Consider the following 17548-nt stretch of genomic DNA (forward strand, 5'->3'; position numbering starts at 1 on the left):
ATCCAATGGAAAGTAATTCCAATGGTGAAACAATATATGTTTTAAAATGGTATTTCCAATTCCTTCATTTTTGGCCAGGCACACAGACAATACTTAAGCAAATTTTCTCTCTCTCTCCTCTCCCATGTTGGTCTGACAACATAAAACCAAAATTGGAAGGGGTTTATGCCAAAAAACCTGCTTTTCTTCCAGCTTTGTAGTCTGTTTGATACATTCCATCCTTTCTGTTTGATATATTTTCTCTGCGATGCCTGCTACTTCTCAGCACCAGAATTAGTTTGGCTGGAGGCAATGCCTCCCCTTTCTGACTATCAGTTGGGAATTATTTCTTCTGGGTGGGTGAACAATCCTTTGCTTCTCATCCCAACTGTCTCTACTCTCTTCTATTTTCTCTTCAGTCTTTTCTTGGTTAGTTCCTGTTGTGGTCTCTCACCTAGTTAAACTGCATTGTTTTCTGCTCTCATCATCTTTTGACTTATTCCTCCAGAATGGTAGCCTCTCTCTTGATTTTGCCTGTCCTGATGATGCACATGTAGTGTGTAGCAGTAGGGGTGGCTAGGCTGAGGCTGTCAAAGCAATGCCAGAAAACCCTTGCGAGCTAATGGCAATTTTCCACATCAGTAAGATTTATTTTAATGCCATTTTGATCGCATGTGCATTGGGATTCTATGTCAGCACTGATTCCAATGAAACAGATTTAGTATCATTTTTATAAAAGGTGATGCTACCGTTCTGTGTTTCATCTGTGACTTTATTGGCTCAGAGGTGTTTTAAATGGTAACAGGGCCCTCTTTTGCAGGAAGTGAGGCTCAATACACTCTCCCAAGGAAGTCTGTGAAGCATTTTCAGATCTTTGAGTAAAAGGTCACATGTTAACTGCAAGTGATAATTAACAAGAAGCTCCCCTTAGGGAACTGAATTATAAACATAACAGAAAAGATGCTGCCTGTGCTCAGTGTAGGCTGAAATACCCTAAAACATGAGGATTTTTGGCCTCCTGTAACTTCACTGCCATCGGTGACCCAGGTGACAGGAGTCTCTTAATTAGATAGACATAAAGTGGCAAGCAAAATTTCTCTTGCTTTCTCCCATAATGAAAATAGTTTTGGATGCTGTAGAATGTTCTGAAATGCTGGATATACTCTACTTTCCTGCCTGTGCTTTGATTTTAATAACTTCTGCCCTGACCTTTGCACAATTTTCAATTTTTATACAGGTGATGGAGCACAGAGAGCTGGAACAGATCAATGCACTATTATAGAACTAGGCTTTCTGAAATGAAAAAGTAATTGGAATTCTTGTATGTTAATAAGGTATAGCATAATCAGCCCTCACCCTCATTTAAATAAGAGTTTGTGCAGGTTTGGTACAGTGCTTGCTTTTATCTTCCTGCACGTATTGCCATTGTCTGTATTGTAATGTCTCCTCTTAATACTAGAAATATTTGGCTTCCGTAATAAATGTATTAGAGAGAAACTTTTCATGTTACTTTGCATTGCAATCCTGAGACTCCTCCAAATTCTTCCAAAACCTGAGATGTGAGTTTCGCACATGACCTTCCTTCCAGTGTCCAGCTGTCAGTTCCTGCCTTTGCTTTGTCAGTCGTAACAGCTTTGAGATCTGCTTGTCCACAGTACCCTCAACAGCTCCCCTATATTCTCTGTTGCTCAGAAAATAGTTTGAAGGCTCATCTTGTAGCAGAGTTTTAGATGAAGCTTAGGTCAGAAAAAAAAGCAAGTATCTCCCTCAAATTAGCCAGTAAGTGTTGCTTTTCACTGTATAATTACTTATGTTCCTTCAGGGCATGCATGAATGATTTAATGATGGATTCTGCTCTTGCAAGGTCTAGGATCAAGAGATCAAGTCCAGGAAATGAAGAAATGCATCTGATTATTAATGACATATTAAAACTTAAATTGTGGTGTCAGATATTTCTGCTTAGAGATTTTCAACAAAACTATTTAGAATCCTTCTGCATATGTGGGATGATATTGAAAAAATGAGGATGTTAAGTGGGAAGAAAAAGAATGAGAAAAGCTGAAGATGGCAGTTATCAGAGTCCCAGCAGAAGGTACATGAGTTTTTAATTGAATGATCAATTCAACTACATTAGTCATGAAGCAAACAGAGGTCACTGTAAAACCTTTTAATCATACTGCCATGAAGAGCTGGAGGAAAGAAGTTTATTGGTATTATCAGAAAGGATGTTTCCTTTCCCTGAACAAAAGAAAAAAAAATCTAAGATGCAAAGAATATGCTCTGAATGTAATTTGTTCCTCTACATTTAGAGAGGACCCAACAGAATCAACTCTTTCTTTCAGGGACCATTGTCTTTGCAACTTCCTTAATCTGGTTTATCACTTCTTGGTCACATCTTACATTAGAACACATTTCATGCTCACAGATAAAGTTTGCAAGGTACTGAGTATGCTGGTCCCTTTCCAACAAAGAGCAATGGCCACATTCTTGAAGTTGGACATGTGCCATAGTGAAAGCACTGGATCAGGATGGAAGAGTTTAGCATCTTGCAGGATCAAACCCTAAATGTCTTAGTAGTATGTGTGTTGGGCAGGAATGTTCATGACTTCCAGGCTGAATTCTGAGGAATGATGAAAAAAAAAATTAAATCCCTTGATAGGAAAATAATTACATTTATTCAGAGAAACACAGCTCAAGTTTTTCACAGCAAAGGTGTTTTGAGAAGACTAGGGTCTACTTTTTATAAAGGATATGCTGTGCTCTGATACAACAGAAGTAGAATGACAACAGGTTCCCTTAGTTCTGTTTAGAGGGAGTTAAATCTGATGGGATTTTAGTTTTAAGCGCCTCATCTGCCACAAGTCTAAATTCTAAAGTTTAATTTGTGATGACTTTTGCTAGCATTCTTTCTGATGATGCTATACATGTACATGGAAAAATGGGAGAAAAATATCTGTGCATTTTCAAAATCTGTTTTGTATGAAGGCACTACTGTGTTTAACTTTTAAAAAAGGTTTCCTTTTTCCTTTAATTTTGAGCCTTCTTTGTAATGGCTTTTGAATGTGTCATCTATGTAATTACAGGATTTATTTTAACAGTTTTGTGTAAAAGGAAGCTGCCATAATTATGCTCACCTGAATTTTTTTGGAAATATAAATTATTGGCTGCACTCATAATGGCATTCAAGCTGTCATAGGTGCCCTGAGTCATTGGGTTAATGAATAGAGGTCAGCAAGCTTTTTGAAAGATAACAATTAATGCCTCTTGTTAAAGCTGTTGATATGGTATCAGCACAGACTTGTACAACTATGCTGGGGTTTGAAAAATGTGATGGCAAGCCATATTTGAAAACTGAAGACAAGGGTAGGAATTAGTAATAAGTTTGATAGGGAGGGAATGTACATTTTCCTGTTTGGCATGGGTTTAAAGAAATATCTACTGACCTCTTTCATTATTTCTTTGGGGTTTTTAATGTAATTAATCCTGTTAAAAGGAATAATGGAGTGGATTCTTTGCTTCTAAATGGTGTTGGATTGACTGTTTTGACGAATTCAGCACTTTCTTCAGAAAACAGGCTGTAGCATGGGCATTGCATGCGTTCTGAAAGTGGCAGTATATTGCCACCGTGACCTGCTAAAATCTTTTTTTAAGCCTGAGTGTAGTTCACTGCCTCATTCAGGCTTTCTGCTAAGTACTAATGAAGGTGTGACATTTTGCCTCTTTTAAAGCTGTAGGAATTTTGGCTATCCAAAGGACGAGGAAACCCGCCTCTCCCCCAAACCCTATCTTAGAACTCAGTTGGAGCATGGTCCGTCAGGGTGACCTTTGATATTTCACTAGAGCTCATTAAAAGTGGGATAAAGGGCTGTACTGTAAATATTAACATAGCAGTAACAAGGCTTTACAAATTTAGTTAGGTCATGGTTTTTCTTCCTCTATTTAAAACCCTTCAGTGTTATCAGCAGCAAAACATCTTTCACATTCATTTATACCAGGTACAATGAACTTGTACAAAAATTGCAATATGTTCTGCCCCTTTGTAAAGTGTTCCATGAACTGTGAGAAGTGAAGATCTTCCTTTACTATGCATTAAAGAGCTGTCTAAAAGCTATGATGTCAATAGAACGTCGTTCTGTGCTTGATATTAAACCTTTCTTTGGATCCTCAGTGCTGACATTTTGTTCTTGAAATTGTGAAACAATTGGGTATTTTTGTGGATTAATTACTTCAGCATGGTGTTTTTAGGGTCTGTATCCCTTTCTTTATGCATCCTAGCATTTCTGGTTCTTTCTTGACTTCTGCTGTACCCTGAGAATAAATCATTATTGAGCTATCCACATGGTTTCCAAATCAACATTTGCCAGCACTTGTGAACAAAACTGCCTCCTGCTGAAGATGCCAACAGGGATTTCAAATGTCTCAGTCAAGGTTGTAATTGATGGAAATGTTATTCTTGTTTAGTTTCTTCCGTGATTGACTTCCTCTGCAACTAGCACAGGTCTACAGCAACAAAACAGCCTCAAAGTTAAAGTGGGGAGGAGGTGGTGACACAGTCGCCTCCATCTTTTCTCAGCCACACCAGGAGGGTTCTTTTAGCAGCACAGAGTTTTAAAAAAATTGCTACCTCTAATGGGTATACTTTGTAGAAAGGGATTTTTATTTTATTTGTCTTTTATCCTGTGAATGATTTCTTTTGCATTGGAGAGACTGCCTGGTATATTTTGTGTACATACGTTAAATATACTGTATTTCCAGAATTCATGCAATCTTATATCATTTACACTCAGTTTCACCCTTAACTGGCTTACCTTCAGCTCTGAATCTAACAGATGTTCATGACTCTGCCCTACTTAAGTTAGAACTAGGAGGACCTTTTGTAGCAGATGTGGTTGATCGGTGGACAGAGGAATATATTACAGTGCAAATTGGAGAGATAGAAGACCCTAGATCTAGGAGAAGATGGCAGCAGCAGGTGATGGTTTTAACCTTTTTTTTTCTGTAAAATGTGGATTTTTGTACACACACACACATATGCAGACATATATATTTCTGCTTCAATTTCCTTTGACGTGAATGTTATATGTGAATGGATCCACACTACTGTTTGGTCCCAAGTATGTACAAGCTATGTAAAATATGTGAACAGTACCATAAACTATTTTCAATTACCTCTAATTATTAATACAAATTTAATTTCCTTGCAGGTCTTGTATAACTGGACTCTACCTTTACTTTCAAGAAGAAACGAGCAAGTTACCACAACTAAAACCTTTGAGATACTAAACAGGTTGGTTCTCAGATTAGAAAAGAACAAATGTTTCATATGAACTTTTAGACCTGATTACTGTAAAAAGGTATTTTATTTACTTTAGAAATAAAAACTATAAAGTTTCATTACTTAGATGTCTTCTGTTTGGCCTTACCGCATAAGCTTTACTAATTTTTTAAAGTAAGTTTTGAAAGCTAATTTATTTTTTGGATCATTTTACATTCCAAAACATATTTTCTACAGATTTGGTAGTAAAGATTCCTAAAAGTTACTTGCAACTTTTAAATTTAATAAGGAAATAATTTTATAGCATTTAAAGCTGTTTCTCTCTAATCTTTGCTTTTATAACTAATGCTGTTTCATGCTGTAATGAAGCAGAACTTTTCTTTCTTTCCACAGTAAGGCAATCTCCATAAACATTCAGGCTTTCCTAAAGGAGTCTGAAATTGTTCCTCTGTCTATGAAGTATCAGTATCTTCATGCAAATATAGAGACACAAGTAACAATTGCATCAATCATCTTAGCAGGTGTTTATGTGCTGATCATACTAGAGGTAAGTGAGTGGGGTTTTTTCCTTATTTTTTTTTCCTTATTTGAAGCAAAGAGCTCTTTCATTTTTGGCAATTAATATACTTTCCAGTTTCATGTGTGAATCCTTGCTGTGCCATCATATGTTACTTAGGGCACAAACAAGACTCCCAAGTATGTTTGAGGAGATCAACATGAATATCAGCTAGTCCCAGCTGCATTACTAATAACTTCACCTAGTGTATTGTAACATTCTAGGTCATTTTCCCTATAAAGAACCATTTTTAGAAGGATTATAACTTGGCTTCTAAAAGAGATCAGCTAGGGGTTGAACATTGGTCGATAATCTCTGTTTAAGCAAGTAACTCGTTCAGTTTAGAGGGGAAAATCACTGTCTGTTCCATTTCTAGAATATCTCAAAACAAACTGAAAGACAGTTAATTGGTATTCTTCCATCTGGCAGTACTCAGGCTCCTCAAGGATATAAGCAAAGCATTTCCTCTGGTGAGAAATGTGATCATTCAGTGTGATGTTATCTTAGTTCTTTCAGAACTGATAGCCCTTCAATTTGTACCAAGGGCAACCTGCTTTTTTTCTCCTTCGGTTTATGTAAGCTGATTTCTTGGTGATTATTACTTTGGCTAGATACCTGGGTGGGGTCCAGGCTCTGCTAGTGCTATATTTTGAAAAAACTGTCCTTGTAGGGTCACCTTAATTTCTTCCTGAAGGTTGTTATGGAATTCCATCCAAGTTAACAAATTCATCCATCAGAACGCACTTTTTGAAAGTGAAGTCATTGCTACACACACTTAGGCGCTAGGGAGGCCTTGTCCTTTTACTTGCATAAGGCTAAGCTTTACCCATTGCTGCATGTTATGCTAGCTGACAGAGCAAAAGGCAAAGTGATTTTTCACCTCAAGACCATCTAACTAGACCCTGAGCCATGTTAAGATATGCTCTGAAGTCTCCGAAGTGGCCACTTGGTGATTACAGCTTGTTCCAGCAGAGCCCAGATATCTTTGGTAGCCTGTCTCTGGGATTCTTTCCCATGCCAGACACCTGCAAGAAATTCCATATGCATATTCATCAAGTATTTTGTCATATGGAGACCTACTCAAGGGACAGTGAGAGAGAAGTTCCTGATAACTGGAGGTCTTTGAAATGTACTGTTTTTATGCACATTTTTCATTCTGCCTTTTCTTCTGGCCTGGGCACACTGAGATTCTGTGGCTGAGAGCAAGAAGCATCTTTTATGTCCATAGTACAGAGTGCAAGGAAGTTGAAGGGTGCATGCTCACTGTGTGGCTATTGTTAGGGCAAAAACACTGTTGAACTTTAGTACTCAAGGCACATGAGACACGTTGCCTTTGTGAACATTCCCACTTCGGGTGTCAACAGTGGGAATTTTCTTAAGGGCAGCATCTCTCAAAGCACTTCAGTTACTGTTAAGCAACTTCTCTTTTCCAATCAAATTTCAATAGTAGAGTCAAGTGCCACATAACAGATGCTTAAACATTCAGATTATTTGCTTTGCAGAATGGTGATTTATTTATCAGGCTAAAGCAGGCTTTGGATACTTCATAAATGTGTGAAAAGCTAACATGATAAGTGTTGAGGGGTGAGCTTGGCTTTTGATTTAAATATGTATATGTTGGCAGCAAAATGGTAAAATAAATCTTAATGCACTTTAATGCAGCTTTTATTCTAAACAATCCCTACAGTTCATTGGCAATGGCAAAGGACTAGCATCTGAATGTATATCATGACAGATTTTTTTGTTTGGGTGGGTGTTTGCATTTTATAGAAGACCACTCTTCCATAATTCACAAGAACATTCAGTGAGTGCACCTGTAAATCCTAGGAAGAAAAACCTGGAAATAAATTAACTCTTTAGCTGTTTCTAAGAGAAGGGTTACATAAACCATTGTTTTTTTTTTTTTTTAAATATCAAGGGATAAATTCTATCCTGGAATTGGTTTCGATAGTCTGCTTTGCAGATTCATAGATAGGAATTACTCCTGTGGGTTTAAACCCCTTCCCACCCAAACAACAAAAAATAGAACCCGCTCCCCCATTCTTTATCATGTTTCTGCCAACATTTTATTTTGGATTTTAGTTTTCAGAAGGGTTAAATCTTCAGAAATGCAAATGTGACACTGAGCTGGCAACAATAAAAGTTGAAACAAATTCTGATGATTTTCTGGTTCACTTGGTGAATCACTTTCAGAACTTTGATGAAGGAATTAGGATGGGTAATAATGGGTTTAACTAACATACAATATTTTAAAAAGTGGTATCAGTCCTGTGCCTTATAGATGTGTGTCTTATTTACCACATATCTACACTTCTGTTTGTTCTGTTGCCAGCTGTCACTGTCTAATAAATCAATTTGTAGTGCTATGGAGACCATCTCACTCATTGCTTTGCCATGTTGAAGCTACTCTTAATTTTTCTGCCTTTTATACTTCTCTTTTATGTTACCAAATTAATTGCCTTTAGTTTTTCTTATTTAATTTCTTTCTTTAGACAGTAGAATGTCTTTAATTTCTATTATTTCATTCATGGTTCACTTATAAAATATATAGTTTGGATTTACCTTTCTAAAAATGTTGAGTTGACTTTTTCAAGGAAAAATGGGATACTGTAATTTCCTATCTGGGGCAGGAAACCAATACTGCCTTGATTTGCTCCAGTTTTTCTGTCCTGGATAGAAATTTGGAGAAAGATCCAAAGATTTCAGATGCTTATATGAAGCTTGAGCCTGGTTTAAAGGATAGGAACCCCTGCTTTTCTAACTCCTGTTATCTGCAGCAGCTCAGTAACAATGGTAGAATTCTATGGGGACTCTCCACGATCAGTGACCATATTTGTTAAACCTCTGTGTTAGAGGGACTTGCCATAGTTTGGTGTAGAGATGGGGAAAAATTTGTCCTGGTTTATATTTTGCCTAAACCAGTTTATTTCTTCATTGTCATTTCACTTGCAGTGATGATTTTATAGTGTGGAACTAAGGGAATAAGATATTCAGAATTATTCACGTTTATACTTGGGGAAATTTTGCACTTCTGCACTTGTGCTGTAACAGTTCATAGGGGAGTTACTTGGATTTACCTACGAGCAAAATTTCTATCTAGTGCTGATACCAAACAGCGATCGGAATCACAGTATCTTATGAGATCTTCAGGCAAGAACTAAGGGCCTTATTACACCTTACATGGAGAGCCACACAAATGTTAATGGGTGTTAGTGCTAGCTCGAGTTTGGAGCAGTTGCACTTCAGGCTAGCAGCAAAGGCCTAGAGGGCCGAAAGGTGGGAATCCTACCCCTCCGCCTCCCCTCCATCCACACATAGGGCACATCCACACATGCAAGCACATGCACTTGCAGCAGCTCAAATAGAAGTGGTGGAAATTTGAGCTGGGACTTTTTGCCTCAGCGCACATGCACTTTTTTGTGGAGCAAATTGTGCCACTTGGGGTAAAATATCCCTGCCTGGCTCCTCCCTGATCTGCAGCCAGGGGGAGCTAGAGCAGCTGTGCTGTCCCCAGCAGTGTGAAAAGCTGCCCTGTCCTGGCCCCAGCAGTACAAAAACCTGCCCTGGCCAGCAGCTCAGGGTTATTTGACCTGAGGAGCTTCTGGGGCCCAGGCAATTGGTATCTGGGGACACTAGCCTCTTGTGTCAGCTAGACTGCTGAAGCAGCATCCCAAATTCACTTTTTAAAATACCCCCAAATCCACGTTCTTCCACAATTAGAACAAAAGAGAGAGAGAAAGGGGGATTCATCAGATGGGCAATGGTTTATTGCTATATTTACAATGTTAAAGAAATTTGGAAGCCTACCAGGGTCTCTAGCATCATAATAAAATAAATCCTAAATATCTATAAGTTTTAATGTTTGCTTTGGGTTTCCTTATCATATGGTAGGTATGTGATGGGGGGATGTGGGGTTCGCAGGAGGGGGTAGAAAGGGGGTGGGGGGATGTGGTTGGGTGTGGAGGGATGTGGGGGCATGTGAGTCACTGTGCGGGTAGGTGTGGGGGGACTGTAGGTATGGGAGCTGCTTAGAAGGGGTGGGTCCCCTGCATGGCAGCTGGCAGGGCATGGAAGTGCTGGCAGCAGCAGAAGCGTGGTGGCAGTGGTAAGCAGGGAGCTCCCACAGATGTTGCCACATTGTCAGCAGTGGGGGGAGGCGTAGCGAGTGGTGAACACCCACAGACATCACTCGCAGTGACAGCAGTGGCCAGTGGTGATCACTGACAGCCTACAGACACCACTGGAGATGGGGGGAGTGCACGTGCACCCCCTATGCATCGCCAATGGTCCCCTCCCCCCCACAGAGCAGAGCCCCGCCCCAGCATATGGACTACCCTGCCTGAAGGGTCCTGACAGCTCCCTACTCCCTGCTGGTTTCCCAGCCCCTGCTTATTCCCCTGCTCTTCTCCAGCCTCTGGAGGCTGCAGATGAGCAGGAGAACAAGCAGGAGGCTGGAGAGAATAGGAGAATGAACAGGAGGTTCATTATCCCCACCTCCATTGGTTCTCCCAGCTCCCAATTTGTTCCCTTGCTCCCCATTCATTCCCCCCATCCACCATTCATTCCCTTCCCCCTCTTCATTCCCCTGCCCCCCATTCGTTTCCCCCATCTCTTGTTCATTCTCCACACCTTCTGTTCATTCCCTCAGTTCTCCACTTGCTGTCCCCTCCCAAGGCTGGAGACAAGCAGGGGAAGGAGCAGGAGGCTGGAGACAGCAGGGGAATGTCTCCAGGGCTGTCTCCAGCCTCCTGTTCATTTTCTGGTACTGTCAGTGGTGGGGGGGAGAAGGAGGGGGCTGGGAGAGCCATCAGGGAGCTAGGGGAACAAACAGGGGGGCAGGGGTAGCTAACCAGGGGTGGGATAAAATGAACGGGGAGTGGGGGAAATGAGCCAGGAGCTACGGGAATGAACTGAGAGTGGGGAGAACAAACAGGGTGTGGGGAGAATGAATGGCATGGGGGGAATGAACATGGAGTTGGGGAAGGTCTGCTCTTACCTCCTCCAGCCCCTCAAACCCCTGCTTACCTGGCAAAATCTGGGTCTAGGTCCCTGAAGATTGCACCACTGCCATACAGCACAGGCAGGCAGTATGCTTCAGGACCATGGAAAGGGCCAACCACAGAGATGCTCTGGCACCCTGCTAGAGCATCTCTGGAGGACTGAGCCTCTGGTTGCCTCTGTTTTTTCCCCTGGGTTTTTGTTTGACCCCTGGATATGCAGGGGGCTAATTTTGCTCCCCAGCTGCAAATTTGCAGTGCAGGGAACATATTTTTCCCCTGCACATGCCTCTTGCAGCATCTCAAAGGGGTTTGAGATGCTGCAAGAGGCACGTGCAGGCTCATCTGGACGTGCCCATACCGGTGGGGTGTTTACACTAAGGTGTAGCCTAGAGTGGCTACGCCTTAGTGTGATGAGTTGGGTAGCTCATACAGATTCCCAGAAGTTCTCTGATCTGTATCTGTGATAATCCTGCCCTGGAGTGGTGTAACTTTGAGTTGCTTAAACTTGTTTCAGGTATTAATGTGTAGACAGTCCAGGGGTTAAGAGCTCCAGGAACCAAAATTACTGTGTAACAAGGCCCTAAGCCATTGCATAGTCATTTTCTTAGACATTTAGTACTATTAATTTTTAAATTGCTATGAAAGCAGGGGTGAACTCATTAGTCACAAGTCAGGTAAGCAGCCTCCATATCGCAAGAGACAAACTTCTCTTTGGCCTTTAAAAGAACACTCTTTTCCCCTTCCAGTGATTTGTTTTTTGGGGGGGCTCTGCCTTATTTACCACATCTGTCATTGTTTTTCTAGCATACAAAATTTCTTTCCCCTTGTAAGTTGGTATACTGCTGATAAAGCTGTTTGGTTTCCATGGTCATCTCTCACCTTCATTTTTTACTTTAGTCATCTGACTAATTTTCAATAACTTTCATGGATTTTTTTTTAATTGATTTTTTTTTCTCAGATATTGATCAGTTATATTTTTGTATGGGAGGTTTCTATTGCTTTTATTATATTTAGGTAGCTTTTCTCTTAACTTCTTTCTCCCTGGTTTTTCCTTTGCAAATAATATCTTAGCTTACTGGTTTTATATTTTACACGTTGGTATTTTTATTGATTGAATGAGGAACACCTTGTTTTTATGATGTGTTGAATTAAAGTAAAAACAGCTTATATGACAGTAGAATTGTGAACAACAATAAAGTATTTCATTTGGTTCTTGGCAGGTTCAATTGTGTAGGGAATCCAAACCAGTGTATGCTTTAAAAAAGAAAAATGTGTGTCAGGTACCTATGCTTGTTTCCTCTTGTCTCTGCCCTCTGTGATTAATGAGGAATACACAAGAATTGAGAGAGAAATATGTTTGACATTGGAGAGTGAGGATATCTGTAATTGGTTGCAGATGCCTAGAGCATTGAATTGATGCTGATTTTGATGCAAAGAGTCACTCTGAAAATGTAGCTCACTACAAATTCTGAGAGACAAACATTTTTTTGAGTTAAGGTTTTAAACATATTGCCCATTACAGCACTTTCGACAGAGTAATTAAAAAAATTATTCTAAGTGAAAATGCTAAATGTTTCAAACTTTGAGAATTTGTGTGTTCAACTGACAACTGATAGAATTAAGTATGGAAGTTTATGTAGTCAAACAGATTTGTATTCTTTGGTTTATATACTGATATTCATACTTTGGTAATGTTTGGTTACCTTGAAAATAAATCTATTTTTATATATCAATATCTGTAATTCTTAATAAAACGTTTTACCAGTGTTTTGGTGTTCATCAAGGCTTTTGGACTGATAGAACTAATGTTGTATATTATTGGCGCTACCCAAGTATTTTGGGGCCTTAATTGGGAATGAGACCTCAATTATTTTAAGCACTGTACAAACTTGAAATAAAAAATGGTTTCTGCCACTATAGCCCCCTCTACACATTACTGGTATTGTGCAATTAACTGGTTAATTGAGCAATTACCTGGAGACCTGCTACATGCAAAATAGCTGTCACATGATAAAAAGCTCCAACCAGCTATAAAGTTAGGTCTCAAAAATGTATAATAACTTTATAGCTGGTTGCTATCAAGCTTTAATTTGTGTGTATAGCAGGGTCTCTTTTGTGGCTGGGACTCTGCTGGCTGACAGGTCTCCCAGCCTTAAGGGTGCACCTTCCCCAGTGTGAAACCCCTGAGCCTTGCAGGTCATGGCTGCTGTGATCCGTAAGACTCGGGGGTATGAGAAACACTCAGCTCACATGGGAATCTTGCCCCTGGCTGTGCCTCATGCAGCTGGGTCAAGAGTCTTGCACTAGACAGGGCTCTCCGTGCCAGCTGCAGAGAGTGGCTGTGTGAGGGTGCTAGGCTTGGTGGGACACAGCTGTAGGTGGGTTCCTTCCTCCTACATCTACTTCCAGCTTGTCCCCCAGGTATTCCCCATCAGTCCATGGGGAAGAGCCCAGTGCTACATAGCAGAAGGGGGATGTAACTGCACTACTTCACCTCCCTTGGATCTACTGCTGGACTACCTTGAAGTGGAGTGACAGGCGACAGGTAAGGTAGGGAGAGGCTTTAAAATTGAAGACAAGCAGATTATAGAAAAAGGGAAGAATGTGGATGAGCCTTTTAGCTAGGTGAATGGATGGGGAAGGATATGTATTATCAGTGTTATACAGAAAAAAGTCCAGAAAGACATGGACATAGAGTAGAAATTAGGAGCTAGAGGGAGGTCTAAATTTAAGATGATACCTGGATTACAAGCCAGCATGGCCAGGATTCTGATGTTGTTTTCCATTCTGATCAAGAATAGAGGCATTGAGAAGGCAAGATTCTTTGGGTAGATGTGATATATTTTATTAGACCAACTGAGTAGTTGGAAAAAATGTTCTTTGAAAGCTTTTGGGTGCAAGTACCCTTCTTTAGGTATTGAGAGAGGTTTTATGGGATAGAGTTTTGTTTTAGTCATTTTTAGCTTGATCTGATGATTGGACATCTGCAGGAAATGTTGGAGAGTTGGATTGAGATCAGTTTAGACAGAAAGGATTCAGGCCTGGAGTACAGAGCTAGATTGTGAATTATCCCCATGTACATTACTATTGAATTTGCATTTGAAACAGGGAGATGAAGGGCTGAGTGAGAAGAAAAGACAATCAGGGACAGAGCACTGTGGAAGGAAGTTGGAAGGTGATGGTGAAGGATACTGAAGGACTAATTGGAGAGGGAGGAGGAGGGCCAGGAGAGGACAGTCATGGAAATCAAGAGAGAACAAGATTTCAAAAAATGGGGGGGGGGGGGGGGGTGACTGGCTGTGTCCAAAGCAGTGTACAGATCAAAGGAGATGAGCATGGATTATTAGCTAGAGGAGTGGGAGAGGATGAGGTCATTGGGAACTGGGGAGAGCTGGAAATCTTCAAGTGCTCTATTTAGTAACAGACCATGCAACAGTACTGTAACCCTTTTCTACACTTCCCTAGTAATGCTTCAAAGAAATTGACAACCTGCAGGAGTTAGAGAAGGTAGCAAAGCTTTCATGGCTTTTCACTCTTTGGTCTTTCTTCTGAGACGGCTAAGAGAAGGATTTCTGTAGTGATATGGATGTGCTATCTCAGCAAATTTCACATTTCAGAGACATATAGATCTATGTCTGAAATCAAGTTGAAGGTTAGTCTTCCTCATAGACTAACTGAAGTATGTGTGTATGTATATATATAATATACATACAAAAGCACATATAGCTTTGTGTGTGTGTGTGGGGCACAAGCATTCTTGACTGAAGCTTCCTCAGACGCATCTACTACTACTACTACCACCACCACCACACACACACACACACACACACTTTGGTTAGTTTATAAGGTGCAATTTCTGATCTCTTCATAAAAGTTATGTAGTAACTTATAGTGTGTATGTGAACTGCAAATCTAGAGGAATACATTTCAGAAACCCAGTCCCTGCATACCCTCTATTACATTAAATGGGCAAATATTTGGTTACAGATCTGCAGGAATGTCTATAATTGATATATTTGTATAATTGATGTGTATAATTGATATATTTAATACAGGGGGGAGATTATTAATATGGATGAATAATTAGTTGTGCATCCTTGTCCAGTATTTTATTTTTAATGGGGCTTTTTGGCATAGGAAATTAAAATCTAATGGAGTGTTAACCATCATTTAACTGTTTATGGTACTTAAATAATATATTAGTGGAAACAGACATGAAAGTAATTGCCCTGTTAAACTGTTTTTCAAAGGATTTTATCTAACCAGAAATAAAAGGCAGAACAGCAGTCATTTCATTATACAAAAGAATATCATTTGATCTGTGATACCTATAGCATATCCAATGGCAGAATAATGATTCAAGCAGATATTCATAATCCTTTGGGAATCTCCATAGGACTCTGTATATTGAATCATTCAGTTTCATATCATGCCTCACAAGCTACCCTAAGAAAAAAATCCTGCCAGGACTTTTCAAATGATATTTTAATAATCTGGGATCTTGGTTAGCATATACGTGATTGGATTATCTTCTTAAAATACAGGTGCAACGTGGGATCTTAAAAGCCCTAGCACATATGATCTCAATTTTATTAGCCTAATGGAAACAAGAAAGTTATAGTTTATTGCCATATAACAACCAGGTTATTAACTTGTTTAATCATGACTAAACATCTCTTAAACCTAATTTGTTCAATGCAAACTAGAATTATTTTATGTAGGATTCAACCAGTAGAATTTAGAGTCCAGAATGTAAATGGTTTATATATAATATGTGGTTTATACCGACTGTTTATCTTTCTTATCATTCTAGATTTCCTGAGTCTAGTGTTTTTTTAAGCTGGCATTTATGTTAGCAAAGTAAGACATTTACTGTTACTATATATGTTCACACAGTCCAGTTTATGTTTTTTCTGTTAATATGCACATTTATATTAATATGCATCACAGAGGGATGCATATATTGAGGCAAAACTCAAATTTGCTTATTATTCTAAATATAATATTAAGTGATTTAAGTAGGCTGAATAAAAATCTGTTCATCCTGGATAAGGTTTTTTCCAGTGCTTGACAGGACTAGAGATCAAGGATCAATGCATTCAGCATAATTTCTAACCCTCCCTCTTCTCTATCGCAGGTTTATGTTTTGATTTTAAAACAAGTAGACACAGTGGAGTGTGGATCAAAGTACTCCCAGAATACCCTGGAAGAAAATTGGAAGCAACTGTGTCTGAGACAGAGGAGAAATCATAACTGTGGGAGAGGACAAAACAGAAACTCCCTATAGCTTTTTTTTTCTTCTGGGCTTAGTGGGAATGGAGTGTTCTTCTCTGGTTCCCATTTTTATGGCATTATGGAAGAAGAGGTATTAATTAGTCTTCTCAGGAAATGGAGTAGAGAGCACCTGTACAACTCATCCTCTTTCAGTGTAAGATCTTGGGCATTTATAGATGTGCTCCAGGAGATTGGGGTAGGGTAGGGTGGGCTGATGCTTTAATTAGCAAGCCGTGTTAATTAAAAGTGCCTGATCATCATATGTATCAGTGTCCCCGTGCTCAAAAATTGGCAGCGGGGTGCTTTGAACTAAAGCTCATTTGACGAGCGTTACAGTTTGCGCACAAAAACCATGGAATATTGTCCGGTTTTAAAATAAGAATGTGCTGTGAGCAGTCACACATTAAGGGTTAATACCTTCTCTAACTGTGCATCGCTTTGACTTGTGAGGGCTTGTGGCTAGGAAGCTGCCAAATCTGCCCCTCAAATGCTGTAATTTGATGAGCTTTAGCTTAAAGCATCTCACCACCATTTTTCAGGGCAGGGACTCTGCTACATGTGATGCTGGAGGCTGCTGGAGCATGTTAATTTCTGCACTCCAGCAGACTTGAGTAATTGAGTAGTTTCTGCACTCCAAGGCTAGGGACAGACGCTCAAAGAGCCTGAGTCTGGATTGATTCAATCTTTGCAGGTTAGTTTAACCTGGCTAGGCTGAACTAGTTTGTAACCACATGGACTGAAGAAATGCAGGCACATGCTTGCAGTGGCTCAGGCTAGAAGCCGGGGAGTGCTAGAGCAGCCCTCCTTTCCCTTCATCAGGGCTAAGCTGAGGGAGGGCATGGCTAGGCCCTGGCAGAACCTCTGATTAGGGAGCGGTTCTCCCCCTTGCTTCTCCTGATCAGCCCAGCAGGGAGTTGATAACAGAGCATTTAGCACCTCACTAAGCAAAACAAAAGCCTCTCTCACTAGTTCCAGCTCTTCTTAAGGAACTTTTTCCAAAGAAAGAATCAAAGGACATTACCAGCTCCCTGCAGATTAGCTCCAAAAAGCCCTGAGAAGACATTGTCCTGTCTGCCTTTGTCCTCTGTGCCTCACACAGACACCTCTCAGCATTAGCTAGTATGCCACATGCTGCCTATGGTCCATGTTGTGGAAGGGGGGAGGGAGGAGGGGAAATCTCTACTTAAGCAGGGAAGGGGGGCGGCAGAGTAGCCAGGCACAGAATGCTGTGCCTGCAGTCGGTACTGGAACTCCAGCCAGGGAGCACTGGGGAAGGGCCAGCCCAGCTCTCTGGAGCAGACAGCCCCATGAAGGGCTGCAAAGCATCTGGGTTTAAATTAAACCAGGAATGGGTCTGGCACAAACATTGCATATACAAGTTTGACCCAAATCAGTTAAGTCTGATACTACATTCAACCAGGTTTATCTCAAGCCAGTTTCAGCCATTTTCAGACTAGTTTATGT

General features: G+C 40.3%; 1 protein-coding gene across 1 annotated transcript in view; it reads left to right on the forward strand.

Moving 5' to 3' along the window:
• Nucleotides 1–17548, forward strand: part of OCA2 (OCA2 melanosomal transmembrane protein) — a 400590-nt gene that overhangs the window by 117684 nt on the left and 265358 nt on the right. Inside the window, exons 7-9 of the mRNA XM_019529440.1 lie at nucleotides 4794–4951; nucleotides 5184–5266; nucleotides 5648–5801. Coding sequence (XP_019384985.1) covers nucleotides 4794–4951; nucleotides 5184–5266; nucleotides 5648–5801 — 395 coding nt within the window. The remainder of the gene's footprint in view (nucleotides 1–4793; nucleotides 4952–5183; nucleotides 5267–5647; nucleotides 5802–17548) is intronic.

This window comes from Crocodylus porosus, unplaced genomic scaffold (assembly GCF_001723895.1).
Source record: "Crocodylus porosus isolate Cpor-Errol unplaced genomic scaffold, CroPor_comp1, whole genome shotgun sequence".
Lineage (NCBI taxonomy): Eukaryota > Metazoa > Chordata > Crocodylia > Crocodylidae > Crocodylus > Crocodylus porosus.